Source organism: Lissotriton helveticus, chromosome 3_2 (assembly GCF_964261635.1).
Source record: "Lissotriton helveticus chromosome 3_2, aLisHel1.1, whole genome shotgun sequence".
NCBI lineage: Eukaryota > Metazoa > Chordata > Amphibia > Caudata > Salamandridae > Lissotriton > Lissotriton helveticus.
In genome coordinates this window covers 158,434,238-158,462,203 of record NC_136062.1, presented here as the reverse complement: position 1 = coordinate 158,462,203, position 27,966 = coordinate 158,434,238, and the positions used below count along the sequence as shown (strand labels likewise).

The 27,966-nt window shown below is 46.6% G+C and overlaps 1 protein-coding gene across 1 annotated transcript in view; it reads left to right on the top strand.

Moving 5' to 3' along the window:
- The first annotated feature begins 13,796 nt into the window (after window positions 1-13,796).
- LOC144826253 (fibroblast growth factor 4A-like) overlaps window positions 13,797-27,966 on the top strand; it is a 230,550-nt gene continuing 216,380 nt past the window's right edge. Inside the window, exon 1 of the mRNA XM_078684619.1 lies at window positions 13,797-14,106. Coding sequence (XP_078540745.1) covers window positions 13,797-14,106 — 310 coding nt within the window. The remainder of the gene's footprint in view (window positions 14,107-27,966) is intronic.

Genomic DNA, 27,966 nt, shown 5'->3' with positions numbered 1-27,966 from the left:
CAAGATGTGTTGTTGGCCACTCTGGACGCGACTCCAATACATTTTTTCAGTACAGAAGTGGAGAAAGCAATCTTGGCCACAACCAAGCACAAGGCCCCGGGCCCTGATGGGGTGCCAGCAGATTTTTTCATACATTCCCCAAAACTGTGGGCAGAGGTACTGGCCAACGTATTTACTGCCGCTAATAGTAACCCTACACCATCCTCCTGGGACATTTCCACCATCATCCCGATTTTTAAAAAGGGCCAGCGGGACGACCCCGGGTGTTATAGGCCCATATCCCTCTTGGACTCGTCGGTGAAGATCTTAGGCAGAGTCCTTTTGTCCAGGTTGAGGGATAATGTCGAGAGTTGTGGAGGGTTGTCAGAGATCCAGTATAGGTTTAGAGAAAGGAAAGGTACAATCGAACAATGCTCCAACCTACACCTGCTCATATCTAAGTACACGGTGGCCAAGGAGGGGCCCTGTTTCTAGCATTCATGGACCTCTCCTCGGCATTCGATTTGGTAAACAGGGCGAAGTTATGGAGGATCTTGCTGGAGTTGGGGATTGACGAGGCATTAGTAAGATTCATGGCTTCCCTACATCAGGAGCTTTTTGCGGCCGTACGGGTCACCAATGAGGGCAGGTGTACGTCTCTCTTCAAATACCTGAAGGGGGTAAGGCAGGGTTGTATATTGGCCCCCCTGCTCTTTACCATTTATATTAACGGCCTGGGTGCACATCTGGAGGAGAATGAAGTCGACGTTCCGCGTGCAGGAGCAGTTAAGATCCCAGCGCTCCTGTACGCGGACGACGCCGTGCTAATTGAGCGCACGGGTGTCGGCCTACAACGCCTCTTAAATGCTTTTGGCACCTTCATGGAACAGCTTGATGTAAAAATAAATGCCAGTAAGTCGCACACCATGGTGGTGGGCCGAGAAAGCAGCAAGAGAAGAACAAAAACCTTCACGTGTAGAGGGGATATGGTTTCTAGAGTTCCCACTTTTCCCTACTTGGGGGTCCTTTTTGATTAGAGAGGAACTTGGGGTCCTCAAGTGAGGGCAAAGAGGCTGGCGGTTACCAGATCATCGTCTGCCCTCATGGGCTTTGCGGGTAGGTTAGGTGCCAGGCCCATGAAAGCGTTGCTAAAAATTTATAAGAGTAAACCTGTTGCTCTTGCGTCATATGGTTCACCACTCTGGGGCTACGTAAATGTGGAACCAATCCAGAGAGCGGAGAACAGATTCATACGGACACTCCTCTCTGTGCCGCAGTCAACACCAACTTACTCTATACACATGGAGGTGGGCTTAGATTTCCTCACTGATGGGTTGAACATGGCCCCTTTGATCTTTTGGTTAAAGACGTGGCTCAATGAAGACCTTCCACTGAACCATAAGATCATGTCCGACGTCCTATCCTTAGACCATTTTAAAAAGATCCCTTGGTTGGCCTATCTGTTGAAGGCATTCTCAGACCTGGGACGCCCAGAGCTCTTTACTTCCCCCCAAGATATCAAGGCCCAAGATATTGATCTCGTTAAAAAGCACTTTATGGGGAGGGCAAGAGCATCCCGTGAGGAAAGGGAATTAGTGAAACCATCAGTAAGGGGTCATTACTTACTTGTCAATTCATTTTCTTTAGCACCTTACCTTGGTTTCGGCACAATCCCATTTCATAGGTTTCTTTTAACTAAGTTTAGGTTTAATTTGTTACATTTTTATTTAGGCACTTCTAAAACATGGGAAAAACCGGAATTAGCCTCACCCTGCAGCTGTGATCATTTCTCACCCCAAGATACTATGCATTTTGTTGTGTTTTGTGGGTTTTATGTAGAGCCAAGGAAAAAATATCTGGTACCAGTTTTGAAGGAGGCTGTCATTATACAAGTGAGACCGGCTCTGCTCTTTTTACATTCATTGCCCAACATACGTATAACTTTTTGTATAGCTAATTTCTTGGTAGCTGCAGCGAGGATGAAAAAATATACCCATTAGATCCATTGTACCCCCTGTATGCCTTGATTTGTTTTAATATAAATGGTTTTATTGTCATAGCTTAACATGTATGAAATGTCCCTAAACTCTTTGTATGAAATGCTTTTTAATTTCTTTGTATGACTTTTAATTGAGTCGAATAAAGATATTTTGACTGACTGACTGACTGACTGACTGTTTAAATAGTGTAGAGAGTTAAATAAAATGCAGATTGGAAAAAAAAGAGGGGAAAGAAAGTTTGTATATAATTATAAGAGGGTTGCAGCATGTTAGGTATCAGGTTTCATGTAAGGGGGTTTGGTCCTGATGTCGGATCAAGGGTGGTCCTAAATAGGCGACAAGGATCGCCAAAGGAAAGAAGGGTGGGTTCCTCGGGGGGGGTTGGAGGAGGCATGGGGGGAAGGGGGAAACTGCGGAAAAATAGATAAAATGTATCCTCATACAACTGTGAAGAAAGAAAATTACAATGGCCGTGTGGGAACAGATTTTAGTCTATATAAGGGAGTCCCAAGATGAATAGCACCATTAATAAAATCAAACTAATTATCTGGAATGTGAATGGGTTAAGAGATCGGAGAAAGATGTCTAGAGTGAGTGAATTTCTCAACAATTGTAAGGCCCATATTTGCTTTCTAGAAGAAACCCACCTAGAAGCACAGGAGTGCAAGTTGAGGGTTCGGCAAGCTTAGCTGGGTCCAAGATCTTCTTTATTCCGAACAAAAGGGCAGCACCAGGGAGTTGCAATAATAATCAGAAGCAATGCAGGAATTAAAGTGGAGAAATTCGAGACGGACCAATCTGGGAGGTGGTTGGTGGCCTCACTATCAATAGGGGGTTCCCCACTGGTGTGTGCAGTTTACTATGGGCCGAATCAAGATAATCCAGGGGCCCTCCTGAAACTAAAAGCTAGCCTTTCTGGTACAGCAGCACCCATCATCTTAGGGGGAGATTTTAATTTGATATTTGGTGAATTATTAGATCGCACCTCAAAAGCCAAATACACCCCTGCTCGTAAATCACACCTGGAGCTCAGAAATAATATTAAAGATTTCCACCTGTTAGATATTTGGAGAGTCGAAAACGGACGTAAAAGGGATTTTTCCTTCTACAGTCGGAAGTATAGACATCACTCCAGAATTAATTTGTTCCTGTTGGATCAGACCATCTTTTCAGCAGTAGATTCGATTTCATATATTCCAGCTATACTCTCTGATCATTCTGCGGTGGAGTTGATCATTAACTTTAAACAAAAAGAATGCCAGAGAAGGTGGACTCTGGATAGATCCCTATTACTGATGGAGGAGGTCAAGCTGGATTTAGCGACCCATTCAGAGGAATATTTTAGGCATAACTGTGGTACTGCAAATGACCAGGTTGTCTGGGAGGCTCTTAAGGCCATTTTAAGAGGACTATTAAGTACGATGATGATTAGGGAAAATAAATCTAGGAGAAGGCTGGAGGAGGAGTGCCTCTGTAAGATTAAGGAAAAAGAGCAAGAAGTTCAGAGGGCCTCAGCAGGTCCACCAGAATATAGTACCACGCTTGCAAAGTGAGTTAGATGGACTGCGGGCAGAATTTCAAGCTAGTATGGACAAGACTTTAAAGGAGAGGTGGGATGCTAGTAAGCTCCAAAACTTCTCTTACGGTGAAAGATGCGGCTCTCTTCTTGCCTGGAAAACAAGGACAGATAGGGTAAGAAATCAAATTAAAAGTCTATCTCAGAGCAGTAAAGGAACCATTTTATATGATGATGACCAAATTAGGGAGGAGCTAGAGTATTTATGCATTATCTGTACAAGGAAGACACTGACTTCACACCCCAGAGAGCTAAAGAATGGTTAACCCCTTCCATGCTCATGACGAGCTCGGCTCGTCATGCAGTACACTGCTTGTGTGCTGATGACGAGCTCAGCTCGTCATGAACAATGGTAAATATGGATCTGCAGCACAGAGGATGAATTGCTGTAGCATTCATGTGGTTAAACCAGTTATGTCTCCCCCAGCTGTCTGTTGCAGATAGGGCCTTCTTATGTTCCAGCATAACAGAGGGTGAAGTCAAAACTCAACTAAAGAAAATGGCATGGGGTAAGGCAGCCGGCCCGGATGGGCTCCCGACTGAGGTATATCTTGTAATACTCGATAAGGTTGTACCTGTGTTAACAAATCTCTTTAACAGAATATATCTGTTGGGTGAGGCCGTCCCAATGTCCTGGTCGGAAGCCACAGTAACTCTGATCTTGAAAGCCAACAAAGATCTGTTAAAAATTGAGTCATACAAACCAATTTTGCTGTTAAATACGGATTACAAAATTTTTGCGGGGGTTTTGGCAGCGAGGACAGCAAGAATTATTTAAACAATAATACATCAGGACCAAAGGGGTTTTATCCCTGGTAGGCAGTTGAATGAACTAACTTTTCAAGCTATCGGGGCAATAGATGTGGCGACGGATAAGAAGCTCCTACGTTAGTTGCCATTGATGCCGCTAAGGCTTTTGACCAGGTGAACTGGTCATACTTATGGGAATCCCTGTCTAGTTTTGGTTTCCCTTGTAATTTTGTTTCAGCGGTTAGATCTCTTTATTCTGGCCCCCAGGCAAACATTTTAGTTAATGGAGCTCTGACGGACTGGGTTACCATCTCTCGTGGCACTAGGTAGGGATGCCCCTTGTCACCTCTATTGTTTAATCTTTACATTGAACGTTTCGTCTGTCAGCTTAGGTCCGACTCTCTGATTAAACCTTTTAAAATTGCAGATCTGGAGCTAAATTTTGCTTTATACGCCGATGATCTGCTTATGTACACAACCAATGCTGCGGAAGCTATCCCTAGACTAGTGGATCAGGCTGAACTTTTTGGGGAAATCTCGGGTTACAGAATAAACAACGATGAGACCGAGATTATGGATTGGAACCAAGATGTGGAAACACAAGGGATCATGCCTCGAATGAGGTATCTTGGGATCCATTTGGCCCAGAAAATTGAATATATATCTAAGATCAACTGGTCTAGGGTTTTTAAAGACGTTTGTAGCTTGCTTCTGCGGTGGTCAAACCTCCCTCTAATCATCTTCGGAAGGGTGAACTTGATAAAAATGATTATCCTGCCAAAGATAACCTTTTTATTTAATTCAATTCCGCTATCTTTCATGGCATCGGATATTGCGAAACTGCAGGGGAAAAATGGTTATTTTATCTGGAACACTAAGTCCCCTAGAATCTCCTGGAAAAAGCTTATAAGAAGTTTAAACACAGGCGGTCTGGCTCTACCAGATTTACTTATATACTGCCACGCATTTCACTTTAAAATTGTTAGAATACTGGCTAACAAGACAGATGCATTCTCATTGGGTTTATTGTTTCAGGATTTACTACATGATATCGCTCAGGGGCAAGAGTTTTTTCTTATCAAATTTGGGGACCCAAAGTTCTACAAGAAAGTCAGGCTTAAGATTCTGGGTGCTGCTTTGAAGAATTGGCTTTACATTAGGAAAAGTCTTAAAATTCCTTAATATACATGTCAGGTCCCAATCTGGGACTCCCCATGCACCCCTGACTGTCTTAGAGATCAACTGTCCTGGCCACTGAAAATGGCAGGCTTTCTACTCTGAGGTGATCTCCAGAACGAATCGCAGCTGTTGAGCTGGGAGAGCCTCTCAGGTATAACAGGTGGCACACTTACTAGATTTAAGTACTATCAGCTGTCAGGATGGTGGGCAACGAATTCCTGGGACCATGAAGAAGCAAGCTTCAAATTTGATTTGGTTTCAAGGAGGGGAGGATGAAAACGGGAGATTTCCTTTTGGTATTGGGCCCTTCTTGAAGCTGGGGGAGTGACTGAACCCTAACTTCAAAAACTATGGGTTAGTGTCCTTAGTGCCAATACTAACAATATCGGGGGCATCTGGGAGGATTATTTCACTATGTTGCAGGCAGTGGTTAAATCCGCTGCTCTTAAAGGAAATCATCTCTAACTGCACATAGGGTATATTGGACACCTGGCAAACTAGCTAAGGTGACAGGTTTAGAATACCTTTGCCCTAGGTGTAAGCACCCGGCTGCGGACGATCTCCATATGTTCATGGACTGTCCGGGGATTTCCCACTATTGAGGTACAAGAATTCCTAGAGGATGTGCTCCATCAACAAGTGGAGGTTAATCCTAGGACAATTTTCTTTGGCCTTACGACAGACTACCGCCTGAACGATCCTGCCTCAAAATTCATCTTTTATGTCATAATCCTGGCAAGGCGAGAGATATGCAGGGCCTGGAAAGCTGCCCCAATATTTGTGGAGTGCCTGAAACATATAATTTTTACAAGTGAATCTGATATGGCCTTTGATAGTACGAACTACGATAAGATCTGGGCGGCCCTAGTGGCCTGGCGAAATAAGTAAAGGTGGTCCTATGATTTTGCCTGGGTTCTGTTGGCTCTTTGTCTCCTAAGTAACACATGGTCCTGTTGGCGGTGTGAACCGGAGTGGATTAAGAAAACAGTACTGGCTTGAGGGATTTCCATCTTCCTCTTTTCATAGACCTTAAAGCCAGGGTTGGAACAGGTTGGCCAGATGAGAAGGGATGTATGTTTCCCATCAAGAATGCCCATCACGGTGTATGAGGATCAAAAAAATAATAATAATAATAATTACGAAGCCACTAGTACTAAGATTCAGAATTTGTTGAATAAATGGTCCAATCTTCCTTTGACTTTGATATGACGAGTGGCATTACTTAAGACGTCTATTTTACCTCTTTTGTTTACAAATATTCCGGTTAAGGTTAGCGTTAGTTTTTTTTAAAGGAATGGATGCTATGATTAGATCATTTGTGTGGAATGAAAAGACTGCTAGAGTTAAGCTCAGCTAATACTCAGTTGGGCAGGTTGGCACTTCTAAATATTTGTTTATATTATGATGCATCACTTTTTGATTATGTAGCATGTTTTTTGTCTAAACCTTATCAGGTCGATAATTTTTTCATCAGCAAGATGATCCAAGAGGCCGGAACTCAACTCCCTTCTTTTTTAAAGACTGTGAAACTCCCAAAGAGAACTCGATATAAAACATTATTAGATTTTTCAAATCGACTGTGTATGGTTTTTAAACAAAAGGATCTCTCGGGGTTATTTTCTTTAAAATTAATCGAGTGTCGAGATTTAGGTTTATATATTCATTCTACTCATTTGAAAAAATGGAATGACTCTGGTGTAGGGGTTTTGAATCAATTGGGGATCCAGGGCAGGCTAATTACTTGGGAAGAAGTTCAGGCTAGAATTTTGGGTCCCAATAAACCTTCTTTTTTTGAATTTATCCAAATTATTAATTTCTTGAAAAAATATAATTTTATTTTTAACAAAATTGCTTCCACACTATATGTATTGAGATTGTCTGGAGTGGGAAATTGGTACCGTTTATTGAATTATCAAGATGAATCACCATTGGTATTAAAGATGTTGGAGAAAGTCGAAGCTCATACACAATGCTTTTTTTCGTATCATGGATGGCAAAAAATCGCATCTTTAGGTAATAAGGCTTTGAGAGCTGCTAATTATAAAAGAATGGCATTTTTTGCTGACTGGATGGTATATTACACTCCAGAAGCATTAAATAAAATATATCCAGAGGTGATAAATAGATGTTTTTGCTGTGGTACTTTAGCAGAAGGGGGATGGCGTATGACCGCACTGCTCACAGCGGGAACGGGGACTAGGACCAGGCACCACTCACGAGTGCTGGAAGCCCCGATATCCCGCTCGCGAGCATAGCGCTGCTGCTGACATAGCGCAAAACGGGCGGTGCACTTAACTGGGAAGATAACTGGGGAACCCCCGGAGTGCTGTTAGAGGTGAGTCCACGAGTGTGTATGCGGCGCGCCACCCTGGGGACCAACTGGCTGTCTCTTGAGAACCATTGAATAGGCACCATCTCGGAGAGAGGACGCAGCGGCCGCCATTTTGAGGGACTCCTCGCGCATGTAAACAAATGTGGGTGCCACTGCTACGTGGGGCGCTATAAGGTGTCAAATACCATCGGGGTCACTATATTACAGCTTCCAGCGCCCCCCCTGTGGAGAAACCGTGGGTTGGGCCTGTGACCGGAACACATCGAGTGCCAGCGCTCACACGTGCGGAGGACGAAGAGGCTGAAAAGCTACAAAGCAGAGTTGCGGTGCAGCTGTGAATGGGTTTGGGGGTGCCTGAAGACTTGCATTTGGACAAACCCTGCTGTGCCCAGTGCGAGGGGAGGTCTGGCAACGCGAGACTGGGTGCACCCACAACACATTGATCTGGGGGCTGGAGAGGTGTGCTGGAGCAGCTGCGGCCCAGTGACATGAGATAGAAGTGGGACAGGGTCATAGTTGGCTGCGCTCAGTGAGAGAAGGCGACTGACCTTGCGAAGCTGGGTAGACCTCCGGCAAATTTACCCCTGAGACTCGAGGAGTTGGCTGGCGAGACTACAGAGTAGTACAAGAAGTGAGTGCTGGACAGAGAAGTACGCATTAGGCCCCCCCACGATAGTGCCAGCATGGGTAAACCAGACATAAGGCAGCCAAAACTGAATTTTGAAACTGCGAAGAGAGGGTCGTGTGGTGTGCACGATGGTCAGGACCTGGAGAGGAGAGAAGAGACCCAGAAGGGTGCCAATGCACAAGCCTCGGATGTGCAGAGCATACTGCAGGAGGTGAGACAGGGATTCGCCACAATAGTGGATAAAGTAGACAGAATTTCATCAAGAATGGAACCACCTCCTGATCCTCACTCTATTCTGGCGGAGTCCAAAACGCATACATGACCGACTCCCGGTGGAGCTGCTCCGACAGCTATAGGGGAGATTGGCTCTGGCACACCGCTATGGCCGTCACCTACCCAGCCGGACTTTGGACATTTGTCTCATTTTCTTCCCCGCTGCTGTCTCCTCCTGTGGTTTACCAGCTTTCCCCGTACTTTCTGATCTTGATTTTCATGTTCACCTGGTTATTTTTTATTTTTTTTGGAAAATTATGTAAAGCCATTGAGACGACATGGCCATTGCCCGGTGGAGCCGCTTGGTTTGGCTATAGAGGAGTCTGGTGCCCGCGGCCGTCACCTACCCAGCCGGACATTGGTGCATGGCACTCCTCGTCCTTTCGCTGCTGTCTCTTTATATCTTCCTCCGAGGACCTCCTCTCCCTCTCTCAGAATCCCTTTTCTTGTCCCCATCTTCCTTCTCACCCACTCCTCTGATCCTGACCTGACATCTTGTTCCGTCCTTTGTCCGTTCCTTTCTCCCTGCTTCCACTCATTCCCACGTTTCCCTTCTCTTCTCCCCCTTTTCCCTGACCCCTATTTTCCCTCGCTCCCATTGCACCTTAATATCTTCTGTTTTTGTAATGATCTAATCATTAGATGTATCTGTATAACCTTGTTTTTCCTCTTCCTCGCAACGATCTTTCATGTAAATTTTGTAACGTTTGTAATATGCTAAATGCTAAATTCCTCATGTAACTTGTAACTGGTGTAATTCTATAATTTTGTGGAAACTTATATAAAGTTGTTGAGACGACATGGCCGATGCCCGGTGGAGCCGCTTGGTTCGGCTATAGAGGAGTCTGGCGCCCGCGGCCATCACCTACCCAGCCAGACATTGGTGCATGGCACTCCTCGTCCTTTCGCTGCTGTCTCTTTATATCTTCTTCCGATGACTTCCTCTCCCTCTCTCAGAACCCCTTTTCTTGTCCCCATCTTCCTTCTCACCCTCTCCTCTGATCCTGACCTGCCGTCTTGTTCCGTCCTTTGTCAGTTCCTTTCTCCCTGCTCCCACTCATTCCTACGTTTCCCTTCTCCCTCTTTTCCATTACCCCTATTTTCCCTCGCTCCCATTGCTCCTTAATATCTTTCGTTTTTGTAATGATCTAATCATTAGATGTATTTGTATAATCCTTGTTTTTCCTCTTCCTCGCAACGATCTTTCATGTAAATTTTGTAACGTTTGTAATATGCTAAATGCTAAATTCCTCATGTAAAGCGCTCTGATACCTCCGGGTCTAGCAGCGTTATATAAAACTCTTAAAATAAATAAAATAAATAAATACATTTTTTTTCCTTTTCTAAGTTAAAAGTTTATTGGGAAAAAATATTTGCATATTTTAGTGGCACAATCATGAAAATTTATGAACCTTCAGTAGAAGCTGCTCTGTTTGGCATAGGTATTAGGGAGGTTATACGTTCCGATTCTCAGGAACGTTTTCTCGCTATTGCTATGTTGGTTGCCCGTTCATTGATTTTACAAAACTGGAGGTCACTGGAAATACCTTTGTTTGAGAAATGGCTGAGTAAAATGAAACATATAAAATGTTTTGAAGAAGCGTATGCTTAGCGGGTGGGGGCAATTAAGAAATTTTCAAGGGTCTGGGAATATTTTGCTGATTGCTAATTTGATAATGGTGTCTTTCTTTTTTTGCTGAATCAGGATGCGATTTGTTCACAGTGTACATTTTTGTGATGTGTAATTAATGGCTGTCTCTTTTTGGCTCTGCTGAATAAAAAAAAATTAAAAAACAGAGGAAAGCTATATTTTACCCCTTCTGATGACAGGCACGGGTAGGACAGCAGCCCAAGCTTGTTCCATCATAGAATATGAACATATCGGGCAGCAAAAGTACAAGCCTTGCTTCCTCACAGAGCAGGTACTGCATGACAGTAGCAATGCAAGCTGCCCTGTCTCACAGAAGACAGCAAATGCAATCAGCGTCCTGAAAGTTCTGCTGCTCTCACTTGGATACCTGCTGTTTGTGTGGATTTCCACGTATTGAGAAGCAGCCCCTAACTAGTAGGTTATTGGTATTTGAAGCAGCCTCGCTACAGCGTAAGTAACTGTTCTCATAGACAGGCGCAACCTCTTTAAGAAGGTTTTGAATGCATGTGCAACAGCCGCTGCGCAAACCCTGACGCAGTGCTGCACCAGTTCACAATATTGAGGGCTGCTACTGTTTCAGATGATCCTAAATTCGGTGCAACTGAATTCCTAAATTTTAATTCTGAACTCTTAGGAACTGTTTTAATCACCAGGAAAGTGTTTTAAGCAAGGGATCATCTGAGACGGAAAAGGCGGAAAATCAAGAAGAGAAAGGTAGGAAAATAGGTAGGAAGAAGTGAGGAAAAAGATCCTTCAAGAGTGAGGTAACGAAAAGGAAGTGTAGGGTGGCTGAAGAAAGATGCATGAGGTGAAATCAAGTCTAGTCAGGCTTGGTTATCTACAACTTGGCAACCCCTGCCTTAGTGTAGCAAGGGGGGGAGGGTGGTCTGACCCAGACAGCACGAGTTTGAGGAGGACAGGTGCACTGGTATTGGATTTAAAATACAACACCTCCCTGCTGTCGTGCAAACTGGAGTGGGAATAGTAAATAAAACTATTCCTAAATCCAGTGCGCCCCCTACAGCAAGTCGTTGTAATGACTTACGATGTAATGGTATTGCGTACTAACAACGTGGTCGTTGTAATGACTGCATTGTAATGGCATGCGATCAAATCGCATGCGTTGTAAGGAGCTATATTTAGCTACGCCACTGGGCCTTAGGCAGCACCAGTTGCAGCTAAAAACAAAAAAGAAATCAGCCCCTGTCTTTTATTAACTGTCTATCTGATTTTTCAAAGGTAACTTTTGACTGCCTGTACTGAGCATGTCGTGATCAGAGGCAGGTGTGTGACAAGTCTGTGCAATAAGCTGCACCGAAATGGGCACAAATGGCATCAAAGAGATTGCCCCAATCCTATGATAAGTTGGTGACGCACTATCAAAAACAATTCCTATTAGAATTCTTAGATCCAGGCTTCGATTGGATAAAAGAAAAGACACTAGTGATCAAACACAGTATCCAGTGAATAGATCATCCAACAGCACGAGTAGGTTTGACCAGATGGTTTACATTTCTAGCTGCAAGAGCAGATTTGTGTACAGTCAAACATGATCACTGGATGTATGACGTTACAACGCAGGCTATTACAATGCCTTCCTTTACAACGCGGTTTTTACATCGCATACCATTACAATGCATAGCGCTTTTGGGTGCTGGATAGTGAATAGTTTAATTTACTATTCCAACTCCAGTCCCCGTGGACACTAGGGAAGGTGTTGGATAGTAAATTAAACGTATTCCCTATCCTAGAGCGCCCCCCAGCGCAATGCGTTGTAATAGTTTGCGTTGTAATGACCGCGTTGTAATGGTAGTGAGTTGTAAAAGTTTTGTTGTAAGTGATGTTTACCATGATCACTTACTGCTCGTTAGCCTTCAAAACTGCAAACGGTTGGACTGAGCTACAGAGTGGAAACCTGGCAAGTGGAGGTGAATGTGCTAGGCCTAAGGATGTATAAGGTGTCAAATCAGCACTGCAAACGATTAGTAGAGACAAAAAGCATTGGCAAAGTCAAAAGATCTCGCCTGTGCAAAATCTATTGACTTTGTCAATGTGCTTTAGCCATGTTGTACGGCAGTGCTGCTGCAGTGCAGCAAGGCTAAATGTTAACCTTGCTGCACTGCTCCACTGATGTGGCCAGGGCTGACCATGCAATAGTGATTTATTTTCTGACAGGAGGGGGAAGGGGCACATAGCAAATGGTGGCGATGGGAAGGGATCAGGGCAATGACAAGTAGGAGGAGGAGTGGGGCTACAGGGCAGACAACGGCGGAGAAGGGGAGTGGGAGATTGGAGAAGCAAGGATAGGGAGAGGGTGGGGTAGGACTAATAGGTCAAGCAACAACACTGGCGGGGATATGGGACTTAGCAAGCAAGGATAGCAGGGCAACAACGTGGGAGTGGGACCATGCAAACAATGAAGGGGGAAGGGTGGAGAGGGGAATGCAAGAAGCAATGGTAGGGGGGAGAGGGGAACTGGTCAAGCAACACCGAGGGTGGTGGGAGTGGGATGGGGCAAGCAACGACAATGGGGCAACACGAGAGGATAGGACAAGCAACCACAGAGAGGTAAGATGGGAGACAGCCAGCAAACACATGTACTCTTATACAGTGCTGCAAGTGAAAAAGAAAAAACTACCTCCGAAAAAGCGAGAACGGTGGAACTGCATAAGGATGCAGCACTTGGGCTAGGCTCTGGGGAATAGACAAACACACAAACAGGATGTGAAGCTGGCATGTGCTGACCAAAGAGAAGCAAGAAAATTAGAGTGGTGATGAAGTAAACTAATGGTAAGTAATGGGTGGGCTCAAAGTGCCCTGTCCGTAAACAAAAAGGCAAGACCAATAAAGCAGACTGCCTGGCTTTACTATTGTAAGAAATATAATGCACATCCTTTTACATTATATTCTGTTTAGTGTCTCTAAAGATAACCAGAGTTATGATGAAAACGCCACCTTGACCTTTTCTGACATTTGGTCAAATGTTTCACTTGTCCTTTGAAGCACTAAGTGTCATAATGTGTTACTTGCGCTTTTAGAGAGGAGAGTCTGTTTTTTTTTTTTTTCAACTGAAGTGCTTTAAACTTCAATTACTTTTTCGTTTGGTAAATTGAAAGTGCGTTTGGTTAGATTTAACTTCTGCATCTCATTATACTCTCCCTATAAAGCGTCAGACATTTTGGATTTGCAAACCGCCTCAAGGCCAAAACTCAAATCTAGAAGATGCCTGGCCTGAGGATGACAGGTGGCAATAAAGTTCGAATGTACTTTGTCTGAGGTGACATCACCTCAGCCCCTCTGCTCTTTGAGAGACATCCCCGCGCAGAGTCTTTCCGCGGTTCCGCTTGGGAAGCGAGCTCTGATCTAAGTATACTGAGGCTGAGGCGGGGTATTTTTAGAGCCATTGACACCCCAAGCCACGTGTACCCATGTTGATCGGGATGACTCTTGCACCGGCCCTCTTGCCAGTCGTGCTCCTGGGGCTGCTTTCCGGGCTAGCGCGCTGCTTTCCCATGCCATCCCCGGGGAACGGCACCCTGGAATGGAGCTGGGAGACCCTGTACTCCCAATCCCTCGCCCGGCTTGCAGGTGGGCAGAGGACAGACGCCCACCACTACGGCGAATATCTGTTGGGCATCAAGAGGCTTCGGAGACTCTACTGCAATGTGGGCATCGGGTTTCACCTGCAAGTCCTGCCCGATGGCCGGATACATGGCATGCACAGCGAAAGTCGATACAGTAAGTGCTCATTTTCCTGGAATACCGAACAGGATGTACCCTCGGCCTTGAACGCACTCAGCAGGCACATCAGCATTAAGGGGACATTGCATGACGCACCACGCTATCCCTCTGCAATTCTGAGGGCACCTGTGCAGGACGGAAGGGCAGTGGGGACAACGTTTATATGTTTTGTTGATTTGTCTAAGTCACACCTGCTGCAGCTCTGCAGGGACTGCATGTGTCCTTAGGACAGATGTAGTGATCAGATAATAACTTCATTAATGCTGCTCCACCCAGAAGTGGCATTAGTTTAACTAATTGAGAAGAAAATGTTAAATTTCCTATTGACAATTCATTCCTTCGACTATCTTAAACTCATAGCCGTATGTTGCGTTTTTTTGTGATTATATAAATTGTGCACGCTGGGTGGGTGTGTTTTCTGAGTCACACTGTGTGGATGGCACAAAAAAAAATGCAGGAAGAGGAGCTTTGGCATACCGTTAACGTGATATTACTAGATGACCATGTGACAATGTGAGGCACTTTTGCAGTTCTGAATTTTTGTTTATCGAACTATTGTTTTCAGATGTGTTCGCGCAAGGCTACAATTCCCAAACTGTATTGCTACAGAAATCTTAGTTCAAAAAACAAGTTGACCCGATGACATGGACTTCTTTAGATTAAATGACGTCAAATCAAATAATACTATTGCAAACAAATGTATTTTCCAATCAGGCATTGTGTACATTTCAATGGTATATGATTCGAGCTTTTACCCAGTGGTTGCAGAGTTCTTTTTTTTTAAATTGACCCTTAACCCCACAGTGAATGTATTTGTGGTGTAACTCTAGAGGGCTGGTGACTCAGTCTGCAGTAATAATCCCCTTCAGAGCCTCTGACTTGGACTGGACCGAGCATCACATGTCCCTGCACTATAAGAAGTACTTGAACATTCCTCTCCCTTTATATACTACAGTAACAACACCGCACGGCTTCCCTGCGCTCGGTTCTGAGCACACTGGGCTCTCATCTGGTAGGCGGCCAAGGTTGTGGGGGAGAAAGTGAGCTGGTTGAGGCGAGGGGGTAGCATGAAAGGCATCTCTTTGAGAATTAACCCCCTGGCCCTACAGATCCATTCGATATCCTATAACAATACAGTCTCTGCTCAGCCCGGAGAACACATGCCGCGCATGCCTCATACCAACATGGCCGGGCTTGAGTTTTATTGTTAAAAGGAGGGCCACCTCGAGACAAATATAACACTGTTCGGACCGAGGATGATTAAAACATCAGTTGCCAAGCTTTGTCTGAAAGGGGATGCGCCTGACCGCTGTATTGTATGATAATGATGTAGTGTGAATGGCATTGCCTCGCCAATGTTTTGTTTAGGTCTAGTGTTGTGTCAATAACTTTTGATTTGACTAAATTCACATATATACATATGGTTTACCTACTGGCGATTGCCAGTAGGTAGTTATAGTTAGGACCATGTTTCCACATGAAAAGTGTTTTTGACTTCCCAATATCTTTGGCGCCAGGTAACGAATCATCCCGAAATTTTAGGAAAAAAGTGCCCCAGTGATTCTTGTTGTGCATGGTAAGTTGGGCCAAGCAAAAGAATGGGTTAAAAAACATCTGTTTCCCATTTTAAATCCCATAGGAACTTTAAACGCGGCTACAGGCCAAACTGCTGAACGGAATTACACCAAATTTGGCAGAATGCTAGATATTGGTTCAGGGAAGTGACTTTTTGTGATTTGGTGAAAATCTACTTAGTAGTTATTAAAAGAAGTTCACATTTTCATATAAAGAGACGCGAAAGCTCAGCGAACCCTCCGGATCTCATGCTGAGATCTGATTGGCTGCCACCACTTCAAACCAGGATGTGTTGGCAGCTATCCTGGGACTCAGCTTTAGCAAATAAACATAGAAAAAGAAAAGGGACAAGGTAGGAATACCCTGACTCCCTAGCCTCTTGGAGGGATCTCAAGCGACCCTGTAGTGCAAAAAAGCATATTTGAAAAATATTTGGCAGGAGCTGCGCTGGACCTGCGTCTCTCGCCAAAAATATTTAAAAAACAGAAGCACAGGTTCCCGCACTCCTTTTATCTTTAACTCCGGGTGGGCCAGGTCCTGGGGGCATTACCTTATCTAAATATGTGGAGGGTGCTGGCACAGCACTCCCCACCTTCCTGGGGACTGCTACCTCCCTGGGCAAAAATGTAAATAAAATTGGAATGCCCATGTGGTCCCCTCGCAGCCCCGGGGACCGCTACCTCATCGGAGCAGGCCTTACTACAACAAAGGAGAGAGCCATAGATGGCCCTGGGAAATGCCACACCCCATGGTCGCTCCTGCTTTGTTCTGGGATGCCCATCCCCGGGACATAGTTGTTTGCTCTGTCTTATCTGGTGCTTTGACGACTCCCGCCAAGCCACAGCAAATACTCCGCTCCCAGCAGTGAGAGCTGAGAGATGCTCTTGCTTGCTTAAAGTGGAGTATTCATCTGTTTCCCTGCCCGCTGTCAAGCGAGCAGGGAAACAGACAAATTGCTTTCAGAAATAGGGAGCTGCATGTTTAGTAGCTCCCTGTGTCTGAAAGGAATGGCGGCTCTTGCAGGAGGCGGGAAGCCAGAGGGACTGCAGGGGATTGCTGATAGGTTGTCAGAGGACCGCCCCATTTCTCCATGACTCTGCAAACACAACTCCTGGGGCACTACTGGTTGGGGGCTGAAGTCCTCTTGGCTGCTGAGGGTCCTTGGAGGCCAACAACACCCTCCGGTTACCTCCAGTAAGCCTCACACAGCAGGATTGCCAAGAGCTCATGAGAGGCCCAGCCCTCTTTCTCTACTACTCTTCAAAGGCACCTCCCTGCACACTACTGGTTGGGGGATGAATTCTCCTTAGCGGCTGAGGAACCTTCAGGACCAAGAGCCCCTCCTGTTACCTCCAGTATGTTCAACACAGCAGGATTGAGGAGACCTCATTCGAGGCCCACTCCCTTTCTCCAACACACCCCAAACATCTCTCCTGGTGCAGTACTGGTTGGGGGATGACGTCCCCATGGATGCTGAAGGTCCTTGAGGGGACAATACCCATTCTGTTACCTCCAGGAAGTCCCACACACAGCTCAGTTGCTGAGAGATCATTAGACACCCTGCCTCCGTTCTCCACCACTCTGCAAATGCACCTCCTGGCACCCTATTTGTTAGGAGATGAAGTCCCTTTCGATGCTGAAGGTCCTTGGGGACCAAGAAGCCCTCCTGTTACCAGCAGTAAGTCCCACACCGCAGGATTGCTGAGGGATAGTTGGAGGCCCCTTCCCCTTCCTCCACCACTCTGAAAACATGCCTAGTACATGCCTAGTAGTTAAAAGACCATAGAAATTCACTTATAAAACCAAAGGATATATGGAAGTTGTAGTTTTTTTTTAAATGTAGAAAATCACTAAAAAAATCAAAGGTTACAGGGAAGTTATAGTAAAGCTCAGATTTCGCTTGTACAAAACGACTGAAATTCATCAGTTATAGTTACTTGCACAAGAAATAACGTATGCCCCCACAATGCACTGCTTATGACCTCACATATAACAACACTCATTACATGGTCAGTGACATCACTGATTACATCATCTACAGAACCACTCACACACTCACTCATAACCATATAAAACCTCTTGTATGCCCACTCACACGACCACACAACCATTCACATACACATACATATACCCAACAAGTACGTACACAACCACTCACTCCTCTATAGAGCCACTCACACACCCACTCATTCATCCTCTTGAAGGTAAGGATAAAGTTTCTTCTTGTCGTAGAATCGGACGTCGCGGGCCAATTTCTCAAGTTTCTTAGTCTGTGCGGTAGTCTCGAAGTCTTGGAGAGTAACGACTAGTTTGGTAAGAGCTTCCATAGCGTTGGTGAGCGTGAAATCCCCTACAATTTCAGCCTTTAGTGCCGCAATCTAACGTGTAAGGACCTGAATCTGTTCGGCAGCCGTCTCTACTCCCAGCACCATTCAATGGGGGAGCAATTGTTTGCAACAAAGCTAAAGCCTTCCCTGAATTTTGGAACGTCCACAAATATGGCAGGTTCTATCTTGATTTGCAGTCCCACTGGGATGATATTGGAGTGAAGGTATTGTGTAAGTAAGTGTCCGTGGAGTCTTGTTCTAATCAACTACTTCTCCAAAAGTTCTAAACGTGCAACTTTATCATTGAGTGTGAAGTCAATTACTGGCGTGTTAGATGAAAGAAAATGATTGACTGGATTTTGTAGTAATTGATTAATATAATCCTCTGTATAAGAAGGTACTTCATTATCCACCATTGTGGAAAATACGAATGAATCAATAAGAAGGGAAAAAAAGACCTCGCAGGCCAGCGCCTCCTCGAAGTGCGTTACAAAAGTGGGGTCAACCCAAAGAAAGTCACTGGGACCTGGGTATACAGTTTTGTAGTAAGAAGGGTCCCAGAAAGGGAGGACAGATAAAACAAGTCAAAAGAGATTTAAAGATATCTGGAGAGTTTGGAGTACAATGTTATTTATTCACAGAGTACTTAACCATATATTTGGTATACATTGCATGAGAAATACCCATTGGTATGTAATTGTGCCCAAATTGGGGAGAGGGGTGATGTGGTAGGAAGTGGTGTAGGATAGGAAGCTTAGTGCAGGTCAAAAATACATAATATACAGACAAACAAAATTCTTGGCTTCCCACGGGAGCCAAGCATTGTTAGAATTGGGGGTCTCTGTTTGGCACATGTATACACTCGTGACAAACAGGGACCCTCTCCTCTAGTCAGGGCAAGGGAACTACTCCTCAGAATAACCCCTGCTCACCCTCTAGGTTGCATGGCGCGAGCAGACAAGGCTAATCCTCAGGGCACTAAGTCAGTTAAGCATTTATGACCACGTACAGTAAAATCGCAGACCCACCACAAATGGACACCAGGCGTAAGGTTTGTATCAAAAATATGTATACTTTATGTAAAAATATGATACTTCTGCAATTTTATCACAAGACCAGATAACAATATATAAATATGGCCACAGTATGATGGAATGAATAGAGTTTTTTCAGTAATCTTTACCAATGCTTGTTCGGCGATGCGATCCCTTTATCAGTGTATGTAGACAGGGAAAACAAAACGTTGCTGACTCTGGATCCAGATTGAGTACACTGTACTGGGGGGCAAAGTTCCGAGGTGTTTCAGGTGCGACCCAGGGTGAGGGTGAACTCGGGACGGGGCCAGCGGTTCTCCTTGGGGCTGTCCTGCTCGGGACCCCCTCGAGTTGCAAGGCGGGGGAGCAGGGACAGTGTGGAAGGGTGCATGCGGTCCGGAGGTTTGAGGTTTGAGGTGACTCACGAGGTAAGGCGCCGTTCAGACCTGCGGGACGCATCCTCTGAGCACTCTCGGGGGATACGTGGTGTACTCGGCGGAGTACATGAGGAAGATGCTTGGCGGGTTCGTCTCAGTCTGCGGGAGGTTGCAGGGCGCACTCCTCTCCGTCCGCGTCGTACGGGGATGATGGAGACGAGTCCGTTACTTGGTGGACAAGTGGAGGCGTACCGCGGTGGCACCTAGCGGCGGGTACGGGCAGTACCGTCAGCTCGGTCAGGTGCGGTGCGGACGCCTCTAGGTACGAGGCATACCTTTCGGCCTGGTTGCGCTGGACAGGTGCGGGTGATCTCTAAAAGGAGGTCAGAGCAGACGGGAGGTGGCCGGTACGCGGCAGGCGTGCGGGCGTGTCTCATCTCCGAAAGGGCTCCGGGCTCTGGAAGGCTGAAGCGGCCAAAGTGTGCGGCTCCACGGAAGGAGGGGGGCAGGGTGCAGGTGGGCCAGCAGAGCGGGGCACGGCTCAGTGGTGAGCGGTACGGCTCGAGGCAGGAGGGCGGCCAGGCACAGGCTACGAAAAGGGGGGGTGAGCGAGGCACACTTCAGGCGCGGCTCCAGCGGCACGAAGAGATCAGGCAAATCCAAATAACACGACAGGGAAGGCAGATAGAGTCCACTGGTCCTGAGACTCTGTTCAGGGGCAAGCTAAAGATGAAGCCCTTGGAGATTTGTTTAAAGCACAAATGAAGCAAAGTCCTTTCTGGTCTTTTCCTCTCCTTCCTCAGCAAGGCACCACGGCTGGCCAGTCCTTCAGAGCTGGGAAAGTCTTTCCTCCTTCAGCTTCTCTTGGTCCTTCTAGTCGGGCAGAGGTTCTTCGTGGTAAAACAGGATCTAATTTCTTAGGAGCAGGGCTCCTACATTTATAGTCTGTTTTTTGTCTTTGCAGGCCAGGGGGCCTGAGCCTGGTTCAACCCAGTTTTGGAGCACTCTGTTTACAGGAAGCTGCCTTCTTCTTTCAGGGTGCAGGGCAGGGACATCAGACGCTCCACAGGAGGTAGAGCCAGCATTGTGGTGGCAAGGCACAGCCCTATTCAGAGTCAAGGGGCACTCCTCCCACCTAGCCTGGGGGTAATCCCTCCATTCACCACCTGGCAGCCCAGACTGTCCCCTGGAATTACCCAGCCCTGTCATTCACAGAAACCAGACAGCAGATACACATCCTAGCAGAGGCGGGTTGAAATGGTCAGGCAAGCAAATGCTAACTTTCTAAAAGTAGCATTTGCAAACATAGGATATTAAAATAAACTTTACTAATATTTTATTATTCTGAGTTCAGGCATACTAAACTTGACTTTCTACCATTTCCCTGAGCCTGCTGGGATTATAGAGCGTAATAATTCCAGCAGCCCATTCTGGCCTATGAGAACAGGTAGCCTTACAATAGTGAAAAACGAAAATGGCTGTAATTCACTATTAGGAAATGCCACTCACATCAGGGCTTGTCCTACCTTATGCTTACAATGCACACTGCCCTAGGGCCTACCATAGGGTTGACTCACATAAAGTAAAGAGAAGGTTTTGTGGGCTGGCAAGTGTGTGCACTTGCTCAGCCAGCATGACAGTACCAGGCTGCACGCAGGTTCTGCAGGTTCTGCAGTGGCAGACCTTAGACACATTTTAAAAGGCTGCTTCTGTGGGTGGCGCAACCAGCGCTGCAGGCCCACTAGCAGTATTTGTATTTACAAGCCCTGGCACTCCTGGTGCACTTTACTGGAGGCTGACAGCAAATCAAATGAGCCAATCATGGAAATCAATTACGGGTACACTTTACATTGGGAGCATTTGCACTGCGGCGCGGATTGGCCGTGGCGCAGTGCCCTGAGCAGCGAACACCAGCAAAACATCTGAGGCACATCAGCAAAAAGTGGAAGGGAGACTCACGCCAAGGTGCCAGGTCTAACACGTGTCCCCTCCAGCTGAAATGAGGGGAGAACTACCCTACCCTAGGGAGTTCCTCATTACTAAGGCGGAAAAACCTGGATAGACCGTCAGCATTGGCGTGATCTATGCCAGGGCGATGTTCCGCCGTGAAGTCCATACCCTGTAGGGAAATGGACCTCCTCAACAGCTTTGGGTTCTCACCCCTCATTTGCATCAACCATCTGAGGAGCCTGTGGTCTGTCTGAACCCGGAAGTGAGACTCAAACAAGTAGGGTCTTAGCTTCTTCAATGCCCAGACCACAGCAAAAGCTTCTCGCACAATTGCACTCCACCTCCGTTCCCGTGGAAGTAACCTCCGACTGATGAAGGCTACAGGTTGGTCCCAGCCCTCCTCAGTCATCTGTGAGAGAACAGCCCCTACACCATGCTCTGAAGCATCTGTTTGTACTAGGAATTCTTTGGAGAAGTCAGGAGCCAGGAGCACGGGCGCCGTGCACATGGCAGTCTTCAGGGTGTCAAAAGCTTTCTGACAGGTGTCAGTCCAGATCACTTTCCTGGGCTGCTTCTTAGAAGTCAGCTCTGTCAAGGGTGCAACAATGCTGCCATACCCCTTGACAAACCTCCTGTAGTGTCACACTACCGTAGATTGAGGGTCACGAGGGAAAGTTTATAGACCACTAGGTATGCATTCCCTAATACAGATACAGCAACACAAGGTATACCTATAGTCTAAGAAATGTGTCAATAAGCATAAGTGGTGTGTCTCTCAAAATTTACCACAAGTGGAAAGGTTAAGGGAAAGGGGAGACATCCCTTAAGGATAAGAACCCTCACTCACCCGAAGGTGACATGCTTCATCATTGGGGGTCCTCCTTACCAATGCTGAAAACCTGGTCAACATTGGGAGCTACTACTTCGGGATTACTTAAGGAAGGAGCTCAGAGATGGTTTGATTGGTAAGGAATAGGATGGTACTCCCATATGAGAGCTGTAGGGTGTAGTGAGGTGTGCAGCGCTGTGAAAGAAGTAAGTGGTGACGTTAAAACTGCCTAGGTAGAATCACAGAACACTACTTTAATTATGTGTTATACCTGACAGGATTAAAAGAGAGAGAACAGCACAGTGGTATTGATTTAAAACCACTGTCACTCAGTGGTCGACATGTTTCAGCCTGTTGATCACTACCCGTGTATCAGCGGCTTTCTTCAGGACCAGATTGATTAAGTGAAATTGCTGCTGCACTGTTAGGTGTAAACCATATGAAATGATCATAAAGATTATTTATACAAAACCGGTATTCCTGCTTGTCTTGTCTGTCAGTTCATACCCAGGTATCTATAAATAAAAACACATGTGGTAGGAAAGGAGAAAGACACACAATATACTAAGCTTAATAATCACATTTACTACACTAGTCAACATGTCACTAGTGTTATACCGTTTGTAACTGGTATCAAGGACTTACCCTCAAATGTAGGATATTCCTGCCTCACCTCTACCTGGCAGACTGCTCTGGGAGGAGGCCCCGCTCTGCGGGAAAAATTATATGTATAAGTGTCTGAGGAAGTACACTCTTCTGTATGTATAAATCTATACACTATCATGTTTATGAGGGTCTGTAACATTACACCCATGTGGATACACAAACCACTTACATTGGAGACCTGAGACACCCAAGCCCAGTGATTACATAGTACCACTTCATTAAGTTCTAGAAGCAAGTGTATGTGGCATGGCCAGAGAGGTTATCAAAGACAGAACTACTGTTTACAAAGTGAGAACAGTGAAAAAACAGGGAAAAAAAGAGAAAAAAAGAGAAAAAAACGTTTAGGTGTTAAAACTTAGTCAGAGGAAGTATCTTGAGACCTTACCTATCCGTCGGTACCTCGACACTCTCGAGAGCCAGTCCCGGGAGGTACCGACTGATAGTTCGACTGTGGCTTAAATAGTATAAGTTTAATTAATCGCAGCCTTGAGAGCGGGGTCCTAGCAAGCTGTAGTGGGCTGAGGATTGCCTGCATACTCGCTGCGCATGAACCGAGAAAAACCACTACCCCTGCACGCATCATCGCTTTTGAAGAAGCAGTGTTGCATGACTTCAAAGGAATTACGAACAGCAACCCAAAACAGTTCCAAAATATGACCAGAACTGAGAAAACGGCATTACAAAATCTGGCTAACAATTCTGAGTTAGTTATAAAACCTGCTGATAAAGGGGGTGCGGTGGTACTTCTTGACAAAGACACTTACAGAAATGAGTGCTTACGACAATTAAATGACATCAAATCTTACCGTAAAATACCAATGGATCCGACCAAGCGCCTGACAAATGAGATCAGCATTAAAGTGGATGAAGCTAAAGAAAAGAAATGGATCACTGACCATGAGGCTTCGTATCTAGTGGTAAACACACCTATAACACCCTACTTCTACGTATTGCCCAAGATACACAAGGTTGCCAGACCACCACCTGTTAGACCCATTGTCTCCGGGTTAGGTTCCCTGTTGGAACCCTTATCGACATTTGTGGACTCTTTCCTTCGGCCACTGGTAGCCCAGATGCCTACCTTCATTCAAGATACAAAGCACCTACTCACTGACATCCAAGGTTTACCATTTGACAAGACAACAGAGTGGCTTGTATCGTTTGACGTGGAGTCATTATACACTTGTATTCCACAAGAAGACACTTCTCGCTCTGATGCTACCAAGAGGTCAGGAAGAGGTTTGGTCTCCTCCTCCATCCCATCATCGGTTGTCAAGAGCATGCCCACTTCGGATCTCTCCAAGTGGGGCTTAAGGCGGTTAACATGTAGGACCCTCAAAGAGTTCCTGGGAGACTGCATGTCCACCAAGTAGGTGACAGGACTCTTGCGCTCCACAACCTCAAATGGACCTGTCCACTTATCCTGAAGTGCACAAGGCTCCACTGGGGCCAAGACCCACACCTTTTGTCCAGGTTGAAGCTCTACCAGAGTGGCATTCTGGTCGTACCACCGCTTCATCTCTTCCTGGCTGGCTTCCAGGTTTGCCTCAGCAAGTGTGCGACCCATGGGCTTTGCCTCAGCAAGTTGCCTGAATCGCCTGGTCTGGTTTCTGAAGGTTTCCTGGGAGATTGCTCCCAGCCTTCCTTAATCAGACTCAGAGCTCCTCTGACCGGGTGGCCATACAGAAGCTCAAAGGGGCTGAACCCTGGAGACTTCTGTGGCACCTCACGGTATGCAAAGAGAAGGCATGGCAAGAGGACATCTCACTTACGCCTCATGGGTCCTTTCACGGACCATAATCATGCCTTTTAGGGTTCTGTTGAATCTCTCAACCAACCCATTTCCTTGGGGGTGGTAAGGTGTGGTGAACTTGTAGGTTACACCACACTCTTGCCAAAGGGATTTCATATACTTGGATATGAAATTGGTGCCCCTGTCAGACACCACCTCTAGAGGGAATCCCACTCGGGAGAAAATTCCCATCAGTGCTCGTCCCAAACACGGGGCAGTCACTGTCCTCAGAGGGATGGCTTCAGGATACCGGGTGGCATGGTCACCAAGACCAGGATGAACCTGTTGCCCATGGCTGTCTTGGGGTCCAGAGGCCCTACAATGTCAATACCCACTCGCTGGAATGGGGTACTGACCACAGGCAAGGGCTGGAGAGGAGCCTTGTGCTTCCCTCCACTCTTACCACTTGCCTGGCAAGTCTGACATGATCTACAGTGAGCATCTGAGTTTCTGTGCATTTGGGGCCAATAACAGTGGGTGACAAGCCTGTCATAGGTCTTGTCCATCCCCAAATGTCCTGCTAAAGGCACATCGTTAGCCTGCCCCAGTAGGAAGGCTCTGAACTTCTGGGGTACCACCAGCGCAAATGCTGACCCAGGTTCAGCAACCTTAGGTCATTCTCCCAGTAAATGAAATGTGTTCCAGACTGAACACCATTGGCCTGGTCTGCAGCCTGCTGGCGCATACCCACGAGAGAAGGGCATTCTTTCTGCTCCCTGCAGAATTCTTCCCTCGAGGGGCCTCCTTCTTGCTGCCAATGGGTCAGCTCAGGCAGGTCTCCCAGTTCAGCTATTTGTTCCCCGGTAGGCTCCAGGGCATCCCCCTCAAGGTCTGCTTCCTCATGGGCTGTGGGAACTTCAGGGGCTGGTTTCCCGTGCCCCCTGTGCCTTCTCTCTAAGGCCGGTTCCTGGGCCTCTCCTTCAGGCTCCAGGGTATCTTGAGCACCCCTACTGGCTGCCATTGACCGGGTGGTCACGCACGCCCAGTCAGGTAAACCCACCATCCGCAGGTGAGTTGCTTTTTCCACCCTTTCCCAGGGGGAGCACTCCAAGTCATTTCCTAGCAAACAATCAACAGGCATGGCAGTTCTCACAGCAACCTGCACAGTACCAGAGACCCCCCCCCACTCAAAGGGAACCTGAGCCATTGGACAACGGCTCTCTGAGTTGTCAGCATTGACAACCCTGCAGTAGGTATGGGGTACAACCTGCTCTTGAGACACCAGGTGCTGCCAGACTGCAGTCACACTGGCTCCTGTGTCTCTAAGAGCCTCTACTTTCTTTCCATTGACGGTCACTACTTGCCCATATTTCTTAGTGTTGAAGGGTAAGTAGTTCTCTGGGACCATCTCACTGTCTCCTAAAGAGACTAGGGTCATCTGAACAGGATCCCCACCCCCTTGGACTGCTACTTCCTCCCCAAAATTAACACTAGCCATTTGCCGGGGTGGCGCACCAGTGGGTGCGGATTTTCCAAACAGGCGACACTTAGGGTCAGTGGCAAAATGACCGAGGTCACCACACCTGTAACAATTGATGGGCCCTCTCTGAACAGGTTTACCTGTCGGGTCCGATCTGCTTCAGGGCTGGGGGAGGCTGAGAACCTTTCCCTTGGTTCCCTTGGGGATTACTTTGGGGGCCTTTTTGGAACTCTTTCTGTTTACCCCTGTCCCCCCCACTCTTCTGCTGGGGACCCTGCCCACCCTGGGCTGAGTCGCTCACTGGACCCTTGTGGACCCTGCTGCTGAGCCAGCGATCCGCCCCCGCAGCAAGCTTCCTCGGGTTGGACAGCTTGCTATCAATTAGGTGCTGGCGTAGCTCAGGAAAACAATTACTGGACAAGTGCTCCCATGCCATTAAATCAAGAAGCCCTTGAAAATCATTTACTTTGCTACACTTCACCCAACCATCCAGTGCTCTGTAGAAAAAGGTCACATACTCCACATAGGTACCCCCAGGAATCTTAGTACAACCCCTAAATCTCTGTCTATACATTTCAGGGGTTAACCCAAACCTGTTCATTAAGGCATTCTTTATGTGGGAAAAAGAATTGTAAACTTTGGAGGGGAGATCTAACAGAGTGTCCCGCCCCTCAGTAAGGAACCGCCCCCACAACCCCACTCCCCAATCCATCTCAGGGACCCGGTGGGAGGACATGGCTACCTCATAGGCCTTGAACCACTGCCCTATGTCATCCCCCTTAAAGTATTCCTTTACTACATCCTTAGGCATTTACACCCTTGACTCTACCTGCACCGGCGTTGTGCTACCACCGGAGTGAGTTGTGTCCAAACTTTTGGCTTTCAGCTCCAACTCCTTCAATCTCATGTAATGATCCATCTGTAACTTTTTCTCTTCCATTGCCAATCTTTGTTTCTCCATTTCCTTTTGTCCATTTAATTTCGCCATCTCCACTTCGTGTGCCATGGTTGCTGCCCTGTCTGCCAGCTCCTCTGGCAACAGGACTCCGCTCAAATCAGCAATGCTCTCTGGTAGTTCCAATTCCACCGCATTCTGTGGATCCCTTGACTCCTTCCAGGCCCTACTTAGGGTCCTCAGCGACTTTATGAAGTAGGGTTTCCTTTTGCATCCAGAGTGGGAAACTCAGAATTTCCTGCAGTGGCCTTTCAATTGCTCTACTGTGTAACATTTCAGTCCCTGGTCTTCCCAATCTACTTCATCAATCCCAGAGATTATGGAGGGTGCCCTTCCAGCAGGGAGTGAGCCAGTGTAACAGCCTGAAGTTCCCGGGATCGAGGATAAACATGAGAAGCAACCTTGGAATAGCAAATGTAGTATTTATTAAAGGAGTAAGAAATAAATGGAGTAAACCGAATGGTAAAGCATACAGTACATAACATAAGGAAATAGTCAACGATACGCTCGTGCAGCACTAGAATGTCTTACCGTCCTCCGCATGAACACCAGTCCCTGTGTTCTCCAATGGAGGGCACCGTGCTAAGAAACGGCCGACAATGCCGTTCGAATGCTGCGCAGGGTGTATAATCAGGGAAGTAGCCTTGAGTCCAGTATGGGCGCTCTATCGCTGAGGCAACGAACTTGGGAAAGCCCAGCCGGACTCTCAACCAAGCCGTTTGAAGTCAGAGCCAGAGAGCAGCCGCTCAACCTTCTCTGTTCAATAGAGACACCCCAGGGTTCATTCATAGACCAACACTAGCCTCCTTTGTCTATGTACCAACAGGGACGCGGCAAACACCTCCGTGGAGTGCGTCCCTGTTCTCCCTGTAAGTATTACGAAATGGAGGCAGAGAGCAGCCGCTCGATCTTGCCTTCGCTTCTCTGGAAGT